At 55.6% G+C, this 15083-nt stretch overlaps 1 protein-coding gene across 3 annotated transcripts; it reads left to right on the top strand.

Moving 5' to 3' along the window:
- Nucleotides 1-3321: 3321 nt before the first annotated feature.
- Nucleotides 3322-11512, top strand: FHL3 (four and a half LIM domains 3). Of its 3 annotated transcripts, none has more exons than XM_013999158.3 (6): nucleotides 3322-3628; nucleotides 9023-9196; nucleotides 9285-9459; nucleotides 10278-10447; nucleotides 10575-10761; nucleotides 10887-11512. In XM_013999158.3, the coding sequence occupies exons 1-6, from the start codon at nucleotides 3617-3619 to the stop codon at nucleotides 11039-11041; spliced, it is 873 nt and encodes a 290-aa protein (XP_013854612.1). In that variant the 5' UTR covers nucleotides 3322-3616; the 3' UTR covers nucleotides 11042-11512.
- The last annotated feature ends 3571 nt before the right edge of the window (nucleotides 11513-15083 follow it).

Genomic DNA, 15083 nt, shown 5'->3' with positions numbered 1-15083 from the left:
GTTACTTAACCATTAAAAGACAAGAACCTTCATGATCTGGCCCACGCCCACCTTTCCAACCTCATCTCTTTTAAGAAGCCCAGGAGTTCTCCTATGCTGCAGCAGGTTAAGGATCCGGCATTCTCATTGCAGCAGCTCGTGTTGCTACTGTGGTGTGGGTTCAGTCCTGGCCTGGGAACTTACATATGTCACAGGTGTGGCCCCCAAAAATAAATTAATTAATAGGAAGCCCAGCCATCAGACAGAGTGCCCAGATGGCAGCCCCAGTAGCTCCTGCCACTTCCCCTGATGAAGGCATGCAGTGGTGAGCACACCCAGGAGAAGGCAGCTGTGCCCTGGAAGGGAAAGGAGGGGGTCCTCCAGTCAGCCACAGATTTGAATTGCACATCCACCGCCTATCAGCTTGTGATTTAGGGCCACACTGTCAAACCTTCTGAGCCCCATATCCTACTCTGTAAAATAGCAATAATATAATAAGCATTTCTTACGGCTTTTGTGAGAACTGAGGGAAGGAATGACTGTTACTTAGCATTGTACCATGCATGTAGCTGGCATTTAACCATAGGTGGAGTTCCTGTCGTGGCGCAGTGATTAACGAATCCGACTAGGAACCGTGAGGTTGCAGGTTCGATCCCTGGTCTTGCTCAGTGGGTTAAGGATCCGGCATTGCCATGAGCTGTGGTGTAGGTCGCAGACGCGGCTCGGAACCTGCATTGCTGTGGCTCTGGCGTAGGCCGGTGCCTACAGCTCCGATTAGACCTCTAGCCTGGGAACCTCCATATGCCGTGGGAGTGGCCCAAGAAAATGGCAAAAAGATGAAAAAAACCCAAAACCATAGGTTATTTTCCCTCTACCATTCCTCCCCACACTCTGTAGAAGTCACTCACTTAACATCTGCACCCACAGACCCAATGCCAGGCTTGGGCTCACAAGGAAAGTGCTTCTGGGCAATCTGAAAGAGGGTGTCTGCTTAGCCAGGAGGACTGCAGGGGCTGTATTCAGCCCAGTGGATAAGAGTGAGCAATACACCCAGAGAAAGAAGGAAGTTTTCTCACTGGGGGGAGGGGGAGGGCTTGTGGTTACAAGCATCAGGAGTGATTCAGCACCCAGAGGAAACCACGAGAGGCCTGCCAGCCTTCAGTCACCCAGGGCCTCCTTTTGAAAACACTGCCAAAGTGAAAGAAGAGCTGGGAGACCCCAAGCAAGCCCCCTTCCACCACAAGATAAGGAACAGGAATGGTAGATGGAGACCTCCAGGGTGGGTGAAGGGACAACCAGATCCTACTCATCCAAAGCCAGTTGGCCAGCACTCAGGCTCTGCTTCCAGCCCCAGCTCAGACACACCTGTTCCCTGGAGCAGGGAGGAGGACTGATGGGGAACAGGAACAGGGAGTCCATGAGGCTGATCCCTAGATGTCCCTGGGGCACGTCCACCTGGGCCAACGGAAATAGAGCAAGCAGGGAAATGTGAGCCCATTAAGGAGCTGGAAATGGGGAGGGGAAAGGATCCAGCCCCTGCCATTCGCCAGTCTCTCTCTCAGTCTGGGCTGACTCAGAAATCTCCTAACCTTCCCGGGGCCCCAAGACTCCAAGTCCAAGAAGCGAAACCTCAAAACCTCAAAACTTGACCAGGAAAGAGAGTATTTAGTGGTGGTGATGGAGGGCATCCTACATACAGAATAGCCTCTCTGTGCTTTCATCTGATCCTCATAAAAATGCTGTGTGCCAGGGAGTCCACCCCCTTTTTTTGCTTTTTCTTTTTTTTTGCTTTTTTGCTTTTTAGGGCCGCACTCGAGGCATATGGAGGTTCCCAGGCTAGGGGGAGCTGCAACTGCTGGCCTACGCCACAGCCACAGCAATGCAGGATCTGAGCCCTGTCTGCAACCTACACCACAGCTCACGGCAATGCGGCAATGCCGGATCCTTAACCTACTGAGCAAGGCCAGGTATTGAACCCGCATTCTAATGGATCCTAGTAGGGTTCGTTAACCACTGAGCCACGAAGGGAACTCCCGGGAGTCCACCACTCTTAGCAGATGAGAGACTGAGGCTTTAAGAGGTTAACTGACTACAGAGGCTCTAGAGCCTAAAGATGAAGCACTTTTTTTAGCATAAGGAGCCTTGACATTTGATTGTCTGGATTTGAATCCAGGCTTTGCTATTATTAGCTGTATCACCCTTGGCAGCTACTTACTTTCTCTGTGTCTCCATGTTCTCATCCTCAAAATAAGGATAAAAATACATATTTCACAAAGTTGATGGATAATCAAGTGCATTAATATATGCAAAGTACTTAGAGTCTGGTGCAAAGTAAAAACTCAGGGAATATTGGCTCTTTGTGAGTAAAACCAGAGACCAGCCCCTCCAACTCTGCCTTTGGTCCAGCACCTTCCTTATTCAGTCATAACCCCTTCCTTTCTGAAGGCTGTTGACCTTTGCCCTCCCCTCAGCCCAGAGCAAACCCCTTCTTTTTTATTTTTTTGCTTTTTAAGGCCGCATTCACAACATATGGAAGTTCCCAGGCTGGGAGTCAAATCAAAGCTACAGCTGCCAGCCTACACAGCCACCACAGCCACTGCAACAAGGGATCCCCGACTCACTGAGGGAGGCCAGGAATCAAACCCACATCCTCATGGATACTAGTCGGATTTGTTTCCACTGTGCCACAACTGGGAACTCCCAGTAAACCCTTTCTTGCCCTCATCCAACCAGGCAGTCTTCCCTGCACTCCCCAGGGCTGGGAGTCTCCTACACCTGCAAGATAAGTTCCAGAGCAAGGGTCAACACAGGCACTGGCTGCTTCCTCCCCGGACTCCAGAAGCATATGCCTGCAGTCCAATCCGGGCACCTAAGGGTCCAATGACATGGAAGCAGTGTTTGTCACTCATTCATTCATCAGATATTTATTAAGTGCCAGAATCAGAAGGACCTGGTCCCTGCCCTCATGGCCCTTACAGTTTAGGCATGAGGAACAATGATAATTAACAAGCAGTTAGTTAATTTTGAAAGGAAACCTGGCCTCCAGGGTGTCTTGGGGCCCTCAGGCAGGCATGGGATTCAGAGGTTGGAGAGGAGGGTACTCAGGAGCCCCAGCCTGGGAAGGAATGAGTCTCTGCCCAGGGAGCTTGTTTGGACCCAGCCTGGGGGATGGGAGAGCCTCTCTGGGCACCTGAACCTCTACTCTAGACCCTGAGGTTATTTCCAGGGTTGGTTTGTTGTCTCTTGTTTTGCAAACAGCCCAGCAGAGCCTCCTCCTCCCTCCCCAACCCTTCCAGACCATGGCTATTTATTCCTAGTGACAAGCCTGAGGATCCCAGGGGGGTTGGCCTCAAGGACCTGGAGGGGCCTTGTGTCCCTGGCAGGCGCCAGTCCTCCCTCCCCGCAGGGCAGGACCCAGGGAGGAAGCCAGAAGGTTAGAAACTGCAGAGGTCGGGGAGAAGAACTTCTCTCCACCACCCCTGCAGCGCCCTGTCCATGCACACTCCTCACACTCCTTCCTGAGAAGCTCAAAAACCACGGGGGGGGGGGGGGAAGGATTAGGGTATCCCCTGGGCCTCAAAGGTCAAAACTATTCCTGGACACAGTGAAAACCAAGGGAGGATTTCTCTGTTCCACCATGCAGCAGGAGGTGAGGAGGTGGTTACTCGTTTTCACGCTCAGGGTGGGAGAATAAAGCCCTTTGAAGGTCAAGGCCCTCTGGAGGGGGTCCTTGCTTCACTCCTGGTTTCCGCGGAACACCTAGGTTCCCACTTAACAGAGCTGTGACAGCAGGGCCAAGCCCCCAGCCCCACCCCCAGGCTGGAATGAGTCCTCTAGTACACCTTCGGGCAGTGTGATCCCTGGGGGTAAACTGGGAGGGGGCGAGGACACGAAGAGGGCATGAGGTCCCCAAATGGACCTTGGTCGGCTGCCTCCTGTATCCTTTGCCCGAGATTGAACACAGCTAACCGCTGGGGGGTGGGGGGGGGCCGGGAGAGGGGGCGAGCAAGGAGGGAGGACAGCAAAAGCTGCAGGGAGGGGACAGGGGCGGGGTCCTGGCCGCTCGGGAAGGTTGCGAGAGCCAGGTTAGGCCTGGAAGGCCGAGGGGGCTGGGGCTGGCTCCGATCTAAAAGGGAGGTGGGGGCGGGGTCTGCCCCCCCTCCCCAGCCCCTAGCCACGGGGACCTGGGGCCGGGGGCGGGGTCCGCACCCCGCGGGCAGGGGCGGCCGGGGGCGGGGTCCGGGCGGGGCGGGCCCCAGCGCTCACTTCCTCGAGGAGGGGTTGGGGCCGCGCTCCCACTCGCCCACACAGTCCGTGTGCAGCCGGCAGCCTAGCCGGTAGCTCGCTCGGCCCCGCTCGGCCTGGCCCGCAGGTAGGAGCCGCCGAGGGACGCGGCCCCGGCTGCCCGGCCCTCCCTGCTCGAGCGCCGCGCCTCGCTCCCGCCGCCCGCTTCGAGGTGAGCTCCGCGCCGAGCCCCGCTCCCCATCCCGGCTCCCGGCCCTCGCCCTCGGGCGGGAAGGTAGAGGCGACCCACCGGGGGTTCAGAGCAGCCATGGCCCCCGCCTCTTGCCCTTTGCCTCCGCCGGGGTCCGGCCGCGGGCGCCAGGGACGCTCTGGGAGCCGGTGGCGCGGGGGCGCCGAGCCCTGAGGGGCGCCACGGGGACCGCACCGCCCCGGGCCTCCTGGCGGGGCGGGCGCTGCTACGCGAGTTGGGCGGGGGAAGGGGGCCAAGTTTGAAATGGAAAAGCCAGCGTCGAGAGCTACCGGGAGGGTTCGAGAAACCGGCTTCCAAAAAGCCTGGTGGAGCCAGAAACCGAGACAGCATAAGGAGTGACAAGCTTGGAGAGGAGGCTGCAGAGATTCCCGAAACAGGGACAGAGACTTGGGCGTAGAGTCACCGGGAGGCAGACCCGAGGCGTAGGGACCCCTCCGAGGTTTTGTGGAGCGGAGCATTTTAAGGAAAAGCATGTAATGACCCCAGAGGTGTTGTCGGCCTTTCCCAGAGCCTTGGAAGGTTCTGGGCAAGTGAGGGGCTCCAAAGCTTAAGCTTCATTAGCCTCGTGGTAAAGCAGCCTTGGAGAGGCCTAGAAAGATCCAGAGTCTAGAGTCGGAGACACTCAGGCATAGAGATGCTAAGAGATAGAGAAGGACGGTGGGGGAGGACCAAGACATTCCACCTTTTAGAGACATTGAGATGCCAAGGCTTGGGTGGACGGAGGGAGAAATCCACCGAGGCTGTCGTTGGGAGATGGCCAGTAGAGATACAGAGACATGGAAACATAAAGACAGCTGCCAAAGTGTGCAGACACAGACGTGCTGAGTGGAGCAGAGCTAGACATCAAGAGACAGATGTCATGGAGGCACAGTGACAGCTTCCAAGACAGACCCACGGGACTCAGGCCCAAAAGACTGGGAAGTGAGGATGTGGGGAGACAGAAACTCTAGACCAGTCAATCCCCCATGAGGATCTGAGACAGTAAGACACAGCAAGAAGGAGCCCCATGCAGTCCCCCAATCAGCTCCAACTTATTTTTAAACTCAAATCTTGGGCGCACTGCTTCAGTCCAGGGGGACCCGGGGTGAATGAACTGTTCCTTTCTGTCCCCAGAGCAGCTGCTGGATCCTGCTTCCCACCCCGCCTTCCCCCAAACCGCTCTGACTCCCAGCCCTCATGGGGGGAGGGGAGAGAGCCCGGAGAGTTTGGGGTTGATGCCTAGTTGGGGGGGGAGGGAAGAGTTTGGTTTCTCCCCTCAAGTCTCTTGTGAGCTCCTGTAAGCTGGGGGAGGGTCTGTGCTGATTCTGAGTCACAGCTGTGGGACCTGGCCAGGGTCCTCCTAGACATTGTGGGGGGGAAGGGCAAAGGGGGTTGAGCGGTTGGCATGGGTACTTGGAAAGGCTTCTGGGTGTCTTCCAGTCACAGGGCTGGCAACTGGGGAGAAGAGCCAGGCTCCTGTCCCAGTGATATCACCTAGCATCTCCTGTCCCCCTGCTCTTAAATGCTGACCACCCCCTCAGCCACTGCAACATTTCTAGGGAAAGAGAAACGGACTTCAGGCTGAGAGGCAGGGGACCTAGGATCTCATACCAGAGTGACTTTGGGCATGTCTCTGCCCTGTCCCTGGCCGCCGTGCTCAGCTGTAAAACGGGGATGATGTCCTATCCCGCCTGCCTTTTGGGAGATCTGATTGGTGGTGGGTGGGCGGCATTGCACTTTGTGAGAAGCCAAACAGCACGCTAGTGTCTACTCTTCTGTACCTGTGTTGGAGATTTCAGAGTTACGCTCACTGGTGTCAGACCTGCCCCCACTGGTCTTAGTGAGCACCACGCCTGGGTCTCTTTAACGGAGAACTAAGGCTTTCCCTCCTTGTTCTCTCCCTGAGCCCACCACTGAGAATGTCAAGGTCAAGTCCCAGGCTAGCCCCCTAACCCAGGCCTGGTTGAGAAGCTGTGGTCTGATCCCAGTACGAGGAAGGGGCTAATAATCAAAACACCAAGACGACTCAGTAGCTACCAGGAGCTTTCCAAGTATCATCACATTTAACCCTGACAGCAACACTAGGAGGTGGGAAGTGGTATTAGATGGGAAAACGGGCTCAGGGAGCTTAAGTGACTTGCTCAAGATCACCCAGCTTTCTGTTTCACAGTTCAAGCTTCTCCATGCCAACCACAGCCATTTATCCAGCCGTTCTGAGGTGCAGGAGGTTCATGGGGAGGTGTCAGATGTATGTGTTTGGGCCAGGTATGGGGATGTGTGTGTTGGGGGGGGTGGGCAGCACCTGAGAGCCATCTGGTAGACCGAACAGTCTTCCCACACCCCCCTACCAGCCAAGAAGGAATACAAGACTTTGGAACCCTAGCCCTGCCAGGAAAGGGGGGCGGGGGGGAGGGGCAGAGACAGGTGGGCCTTGCTACTGTCCTTCACTCTGTCCTCACCAGAGCCCAGCTGGACGGACTAGGGGAGGAGGGATTCTGGGAAAGAAACAGAAGCCACGCCCACACCCTGTTTGGGGGGCCCCTGACTCAGAGTGGTGACTGCCTCCCAGAGGGCGGACCTAGGGCTAGCCTCGGCCTGGGAAGGTGACAGGGCTGCTGGGGACCAAGCCAGGAAGGAAGGAAAGGCCAGGGCACTCCCGGACATGGCCACACACTCCACCTGTATGGCCCCCTGCTGCCCAGTGGCTGACAGCCCAGGCCACCCTCAGATGTTGAGCCAGAGGAAACCCCGGCCTGAACTGCTGGAACCAACTGAGGAGGCGTACCCTCTACCCTACAGCTGGCCCCCAGCCTGCTCTGAAGACCCCAGTTCCTGGCGGCCTCATGCCTTGGCCTGGGGTATGAACTGAGTGTCATGGAAGAAGGGCAGCTGTGAGCTCACGACCCATACCTTCCGAAGAGCGAGGCCCTGCAGGCTCGGGGTGTCTGCTGGCGCCTGGAGTCTGAACTCCAAGCCAGAGCAACGCTTGTTGGCTAGAATTTTCTGCTGGGGATGGCTGAGAAAAGGAGGGCTTTTCCTTCAACCTGAGCCAGGCCAGGCTCTAGGGAGTGCCAGTTACTGGGGTCTAATCCGGGGGAGTGAGTTGGTGGGTTCCTTTGAACAGGCTGGGTTCATCACCCCGGGCTTGGGCTCATCGGCAGCTGTGAGAACATCCCCCCCCCCCCCCCCCGCCGCTTTGGTCCTGGTGGTTCCTGTCCACACACCCCGGGATCCTAGACCTCAGAGAATGGCTTTCACATTGGAGGAGGTGGGGGTGGGGAGCTCGGAATGGAGGGCTAGGAACTGGGGCAGAAGGGACTGGGAACCCCACTTCCCTAACACTCTGTACTCCCCAAGCTCCTGCGGCAGAGGCAGCTGTGCGGATGACCTCATCCCACAAACATGCTTTGTTCCTGAGAAAATGGAAAGTGTCTGAGGTTTGGTGGGGGGCTGGGTGTCTGCAGCAACAGCTCTCAGGGCCCCCCTTGCCTGACTCCCTACCTCTGAGGGGGCCCGATTGGAGAGATGTCTTCAGTGGCTCCCACTCTCTCATGCTTCACTCCCCCAGCCGCAAACTCTTTGCGAAGCCGGGGAGAAGCTGTCTCTCCCAGAGGCAGGGGGAGGGAAATAATGACCCAGGGGATGGAAAGATTCTGGGGCTTTGCCAGTTGCTGCCAGGAGTGACGCCCGGGCAGAAGATGGCAGGAGGCACACCCCATAATCTCCAGTTCCCCTCTCCCTCCCCGAGCATCTCATTTCCCTTTTTTCTTCCCTGTTGCTGGCAAAACCTGACATCTGGCCATCTGTGTTGCCACAGCTGCTGCAGATGTTGCAGGCCAAGGCTGCCCAGGCTGGTGTGATCAGAGACCCAGCAGGAGTTGGAGGGGGGTGAGGGCAGAGGGTCCAGCTGGGGAAGCTTGGCTGTGTCCAGCTTGCAGGATTTCCTTCCTGCATTACCTTGGCCGAGCCTCTGAAGCCCTTGTTGCTGGCTTCTCCTGGGAGGGGTGGCCCAATGCGACTTCTCCCATCAGCCTCCTCCACCTCCACCATTCATTGGCCCAGCATCCTTCTTACATTCCACTGTTTCCTGGATCAGGAGGCGGGTGCAAACAGCCCATTCTCATCCCTAAGCTCCGCACTGCAGAGCTCTGGGTATAACCCTAGAGTTCCCTCCTGGGAGTCAGGAGAGCGTGACCCAGTGCTGTTCATATGGGATAGGGTGGGGTGGCTCCCTGCCCCCTACTCTTGCCCCCCTTGGGGACAGTAGGCACAGTGGAAGCTAAACAGGCTGAATACAGGGACAGGAAATGAGTCACTGACCCAGGAAAAGCCCCCTCCCCCCAGATCTGTCAGGGCCCAGATAAGAAAAGAACTTCTGCTTCCTGATTTTTTTACTGACCCCCTCTCACCCCTAATGCTAAATACAGAAATAAACTTGCAGGACCCCAGAACACCCATTACCCATCGCCACCTTCATTTCCTATGCCTCGTCTCTTGCTCCTTTTTTAGTGCAATGGGCTTCGCCGCAGCCCCTCTGGATGACTCGGTCCCACTTTGTGTCCCTCCTAGGGCTCCATCACAGCCACCATGAGCGAGACCTTTGACTGTGCAAAATGCAGCGAGTCCCTGTACGGGCGCAAATACATTCAGACGGACAACGGCCCCTACTGTGTGCCCTGCTATGACAACACCTTTGCCAACACGTGCGCTGAGTGCCAGCAGCTTATCGGGCATGACTCAAGGGTAAGGACTGGACCACGCAGGGCAGGGAGCAGGTGGAGGTGGGCCGGAGGGGACAAAGGTGCCAGTCTCCGTGCCGGGCTCCCCACAGGAGCTGTTTTACGAGGATCGCCACTTCCACGAGGGCTGTTTCCGCTGCTGCCGCTGCCAGCGCTCCCTCGCCGACGAGCCCTTCACCTGCCAGGATAGCGAGCTGCTCTGTAACGACTGCTACTGCAGCGCCTTCTCCTCTCAGTGCTCCGCCTGCGGAGAGACTGTCATGCCTGGTACGTTCCTGGGGGCTCGTGGTGCATGGGACTGGCGGGCCCATCCGATACATACTTGGAGGCTTGGTAAAGCCCTTCACATGCAGCACGTTCCTGAAAATCTATTGTGTCCATAGGCTCTCGGGAGCTTGGCACTCACGGGAACTGACACGCTTGATACACATCCGGGGTCTTAGCATGTATGAAGACTTGCATGTTGGCACATATAGGAGCTTCGAGTTTGCTGAGACTGTCTTGCTTGGTGCCTTGGAGCTTGGCATGGGCAAAGACAGATAGATACAGAGACAGATAGATACAGGGCTTACTGTGTTTGGCGATCCGCATGGCCAATGTAATATGAGGATTTAGAACGCATGGAGATTGGCATGATTCGAATATGCAGAGGCTTATTACCTACAGAATCTATCATGTCCAGGCCTTTAGAACTTTGTGTGGGCAGAGTCTTGCTTGCCTGGTATTCGGTGTCTTTGTGTGTGTGTGTGCTCACACCATCAGGTCTGGTGTGTAAGGCTTTAACATAAACTGAGTCATCGCACCTGAGACCTGGAGGCCTGGCGTGTGCTGAGATCATCATATCTGGTACATATGGGGACTTCGAATATGCCAAACCCTCAGGCCCCCTAGTTTGTGGGGGCCTAGCATGTGCGGTGTTGGAACCAGGTTACCAAGTGCGGTACAGGTAGTGGGGATCCTGCCGCAAATGCATGGACACCACCCTGTAGGCTGTGGGAGTGGCAGGGACTCTCCTTGGGGGGAGCAGAGGGTGGCACTCAGGAGCTTAGGACACAGCCTCTGAGTGGAACCCCTGTTCCCCACAGGGTCCCGGAAGCTGGAGTACGGAGGCCAGACGTGGCATGAGCACTGCTTCCTGTGCAGCGGCTGTGAGCAGCCGCTGGGCTCCTGTTCCTTTGTGCCCGACAAGGGTGCTCACTACTGCGTGCCCTGCTATGAGAACAAGTTCGCGCCTCGCTGCGCCCGCTGCAGCAAGGTGGGGGCTGGGCCAGTGGGGTGGGGGCGCTGATCTCCACTGCACTCAGGGGTGGGGGTGATCAAGGCTCTGTTGTCCTGGCGTGGGAATTCCCCACCCCTCTGCTGACGGATGCTGCCCCCCACAGACGCTGACACAGGGTGGCGTGACGTACCGTGACCAACCCTGGCATCGAGAATGCCTGGTCTGCACAGGGTGCCAGACGCCCCTGGCAGGGCAGCAGTTCACCTCCCGGGACGATGATCCTTATTGTGTGGCCTGTTTTGGAGAACTCTTTGCACCCAAGTGCAGCAGCTGCAAGCGCCCCATCACAGGTGGGACACAGGGTCAGAGAATGGAGGGGGTGGTGGGAGGCTAGGGAATAGGACCTGGTATTGGGTGAGGCCAAGGGACAGGCCCACCCTCCAGATTGCAGAGCTAAACTCCAGCCTCCCTCCAGGACTCGGCGGAGGCAAGTATGTGTCCTTTGAAGACCGCCACTGGCACCACAGCTGCTTCTCCTGTGCCCGCTGCTCCACCTCCCTGGTGGGTCAAGGCTTCGTGCCGGATGGAGACCAAGTGCTGTGCCAGGGTTGCAGCCAGGCAGGGCCCTGAGCCAGGGCTCCTGGGCCCAGGCCCTCCCATACCAGGGCTCCAGGACTAAGGCTCCTCTTCCAGACCACCTCTGGGTCCCAGCCCCGCCCCAAATGGGGTTCCCCCTAGGCTCCAGGATTCAGCCTCCCCACTCCAACATCCCCAATCTGGTACTCCAGGCTTAATGGAGCCTCCATCATTTAAATCCCCCCCAAACCAGGACCCCAGAACTCAGTCTATATGGGTGACTGAAAAGTCCTCAGAAGTGGACCCTCCCCACCCTCATCCCACCTCTCTCCACAGGGATGGGGCTTTCTGGGCAACAGATGAGAGGTTCAGTGCTTAGGGGGGGTCCTAGGGTACAGTTTTGCCCAGCCCGTGTTGTCAAGTGTTTTCTCGTTTCAGTTCAGCTCTGTTTTGCCCAGAGATGGGCAGAGGGGTGGGATTGGCTCACCCCACCATTCAGATTCTGCAATAAAGCAGTATGAAGAAGCCAAGGCCTCTGTGTGTTTGTCTGGGGGTGGAGGGACTAGAAAGGTTTCTTTGCACAGCAGGGACTCCGAAGCCCTTCCAGACCTCGGTTCAGGGCACGGGCGCGGCGCGGGGGCGGAGCGCGGCGGGGGGGAGCTGCCAGGCGGGGTGGGAAGTCTCTCCCAAGAAAGGGGATTCCGGCTGCCTTGCCGCTCCTGTCCCTCTCAGACTTAGCCTGCTTCCCTCCTGCTGGTAAAGGGCTTTTTCCTCCGGGTGGGGAAGGGAGGGGCTTAGGGGAGGTTCCCGACGGGAGCAGAAGGGAGGCGGGGGGCGTCGGGTTCCCCGTATAGTACTAATCGCCCCCTCCCTTAACAGCCTTTCTCAAATCCCGCAGAACACCCGGCGCGGATCCCCAGTCTGGGTACAGACCCAAAACCCCCTTCCCCCTCTTCCCAAGGATTAGCGGAGGCGGCCCGGGATCCGCTCGCGGCCGCACGTTTTTTGCCAAAAAAGGCAAGGATGCAGCTGCACGCGCCGCGGGAACATCTGGATCCGATTCCCGGCATGAATGGGTCATGGCCCCGCCCCCCCGTGATTCAAGGGCGGGGGCGGGAAGGAGCGAGGGGGGTTGTCCCCCAAAATGGGGAGATGGGGCGGAGCGCTGCTCCCCTCACCCGGCGTCTAACACCCCTGCCCCAGCGCTTCGGCGGCCTGTGGTCTGGGCTCCGCGGTCCAGACTGTCGGAGCCCGACTCGTGCGCATTGGCGGCGGGCGCGGGCTGAGGCGCTCACGTCCCGCCCGCAGCCTCCCGGGTGGGGGCCCCCAGCGCCGGGCGGGCGGACCCTCGGCGCCCTGTGGGGGAGGGGCCCTCCTGTCCGACAGGACCGCGTGATTATATGTATCTCAAATGAAATCCTCCCAGAAATCCTACGCGGCGGGCGTTTTTCCATTTCACAGAGGAGTCTCCAGTTGTCAGTTCCCCAGTCACCTAGGTAGATCCGGGATTCTAATCCGTTCCACACTTCCTCCGGGCACAATTCGAATCCTAAACTTTCCGAAGCTGTGGTTGATGGACATTTTCAACAAGCCTTTACAAATGCCCGCCATGTCTGCTTATAATTAATAATCACACGTTGATATATTGGTCTCTTTCTTCCATCTGCCTCTAGGAGGACTGGGCTCACGCCTGCCTTGGTCACCTCTCTCACCTCTCGTCTCTCAGCGCCCAGCACTCACTACATGCTCAGTAAATACTTGCTGAGGAAGTGTAGTCCAAGCATAGAAAACAGCTAGTGCAAAGCCCTGGCGCCGTGAAAAACCATACGGTGTCCGTTGGGGAAGCGGCAAGTAATTTCATTTGGAGGAAGTGCCAAGAGACTAAAATGGCAGGCAGAGGCCAGGTCAAGAAAAGCCAGACGCCAAGTTAAACAGAACTCACCCTGCGGGTAAAGCAGCCAGTGGAAATGTTTAAGCAGGGCGGTGAGATGATCACTCCGCTGCAGGCTGCAGCGTGAATAATTGATTGGAGCGGCAAGATAATCAGGCTGCTTAGGAGGCCAGTGCAGCGGTCCAGGTGAGCGATAACTGAGGCAGGTGGCAGCAGGAGTGGAAAAGACAGGACTTGGTGACTTATTTGAAGGAATGGGGAAGGAGAAGGTTTTAGTGGAAGGAAGGCATCAGGTAAATGGTGTTGCTTAGGTGGTCCACCCACCTAAGAGAAAAGAGATGCACAGGTACAATGTGATATTGATTTCAAGAAAAACATTTTTCAGATTTAACATCTCAGAAACCCAGACACAGCATATAATCAACCGTGTGACATGATTTAATTAACAATTTTTTCTTTCTTAGTGGAATGTCAAATAATGGTGGGGTTAACATTCGATAGCATTTCACGTTGGAGGAAATACGGTAGATCCCAAGCTTTATCCCCACTCCCCCACTCCACCTCTTCCTTTCCCAGAAAGATACGCACACAGTCTTTGCAATCCAGAACAGGAATTTTTGGGGTCCCCCTCCTTTTTGAGGGCCGCTGTATAATGGAGGTTCCCAGGCTAGGAGTGGAATCGGAGCTGTGGCTGCACCGCAGCCATAGTCACGCTGGATCTGAACAACACGAGAGAGGCCAGGGATTGAACCTGGGCCCTCACAGATACTAGTTTGTTGGTTAACCATTGAGCCAGGAGGGGAACTCCCCTCAAGGGAAATTTTTTTACCTTCTTCCTAGGAAAAGATTCCTAGGTTTTTCCAGGAAAACGAAAGCTCTAGAGAGTAGTTGTGCCCGGGGCGGGGGGGGGGGGGGGGGGGGGAAAGGGGGGAAGGGGGGCACTCTCTCTAAGGTTGAGGTCTTGCTTAAATTTCAGACATCATATAATCCTCTCAAGACCCCATGAGCAGGCAGGACAAAAGTCATTATCTTTATGTTGTTTTTAAAACTAATAAACAAAAAGCAAAGCATGCTTATTGCAGAAAACTTGGAGAATGCTGAAAAGCAGAGACAGTAAATCACTAATAACTCCTTGATATAACCCCCTAGTTCTTTTTTATTAAGCAGGCATGTACACCTATGTATTTTCATTTTTTAGTTATTAATGTTTTTGTTTTTCTTTTGCGTTTTAGAGCCATACCCTCGGCATATGGAGGTCCCCGGGCCAGGGGTCCAGAAGGAGCTGTAGCCTTGGCCTACACCAGAGCCATGGCAACTTGGGATCCAAGCTGCGTCTGTGACTACACCATAGCTCACGGCAACGCCGGATCCCTAGTCCACTGAATGAGGCCAGGGATCAAATCCCACAACCTCCTGGTTCCTAGCCAGATTCGTTTCCACTGGGCCACGACGGGAACTCCTCTAGGTTTTTTCATTTTTCGTGACCATCTTTCCATCTGAGTTCACACAGATTTTTTTTTTTTTTTTTTTTTTGCTTTTTAGGGCCCGCACTGTATGGAAGTTCCCAGGCTAGGGGTTGTATCTGAGCTGCATCTGCAATCTACGCCACAGCTCACAGCACCACCAGATCCCAGACCCACTGAGTGAGGCCAGGGATCAAACCCACATCCTTATGGATACTAGTCAGAATTGTTTCTGCTGCTCCACAACAGGAACTCCCCCAACAGAATTTTTAAACAGCTTCTACTGAGGTAGAAGTTACATACCATAAAATTCACCCAAGTTAAGTGTACAATTCAATTAATTTTAGGAAATTTATCACAGCTGTGCAACTATCACCACAATCCAATTTTAGAACATTTTTATCATCCCCCAAAAGATTTCCTGTGTCTTTTGCAGTTGCTTCCTGTCTCACCTCCAGCAGCAGGAAACCACTCGTTTACTGTGTATAGATATGCCATCTGGACATAAGCTATGTCACTTTTTGTGTCTGGCTTCTTTCACTTAGTGTGATGTTTTCATGGTTCGTCCATATCTCAGCATTCCTTTATTGCTGAATAATATTCCATTATATGGACACATCACATTTGGTTTGCCCATTTACCAGTTAATGGATTTGTGAGTTGCATCCTGTTTCTGTCTATAATGAATATCACTGCTATGAACATCTGAACATATGGACTTGTTTTCATTTCTCTACCTAGA

The sequence above is a fragment of the Sus scrofa genome, chromosome 6 (genome assembly GCF_054392235.1).
Source record: "Sus scrofa isolate SSC_HxYL_T2T_F1_AM1 chromosome 6, Sscrofa_HxYL_maternal_Yorkshire_Landrace_v2.0, whole genome shotgun sequence".
In the NCBI taxonomy this organism is placed as follows: Eukaryota; Metazoa; Chordata; class Mammalia; order Artiodactyla; family Suidae; genus Sus; species Sus scrofa.
Note: the sequence above shows the minus strand (reverse complement) of the source record. Positions and strands in the feature narration are given on the sequence as shown.

Excerpts from the sequence above, each read along its gene's own strand:
- FHL3 (XM_013999158.3), top strand. Across the intron at positions 9,197-9,284 it reads TTATCGGGCATGACTCAAGG|GAGCTGTTTTACGAGGATCG; the intron begins GTAAGGACTGGA and ends GGCTCCCCACAG. Across the intron at positions 9,460-10,277 it reads CGGAGAGACTGTCATGCCTG|GGTCCCGGAAGCTGGAGTAC; the intron begins GTACGTTCCTGG and ends TGTTCCCCACAG.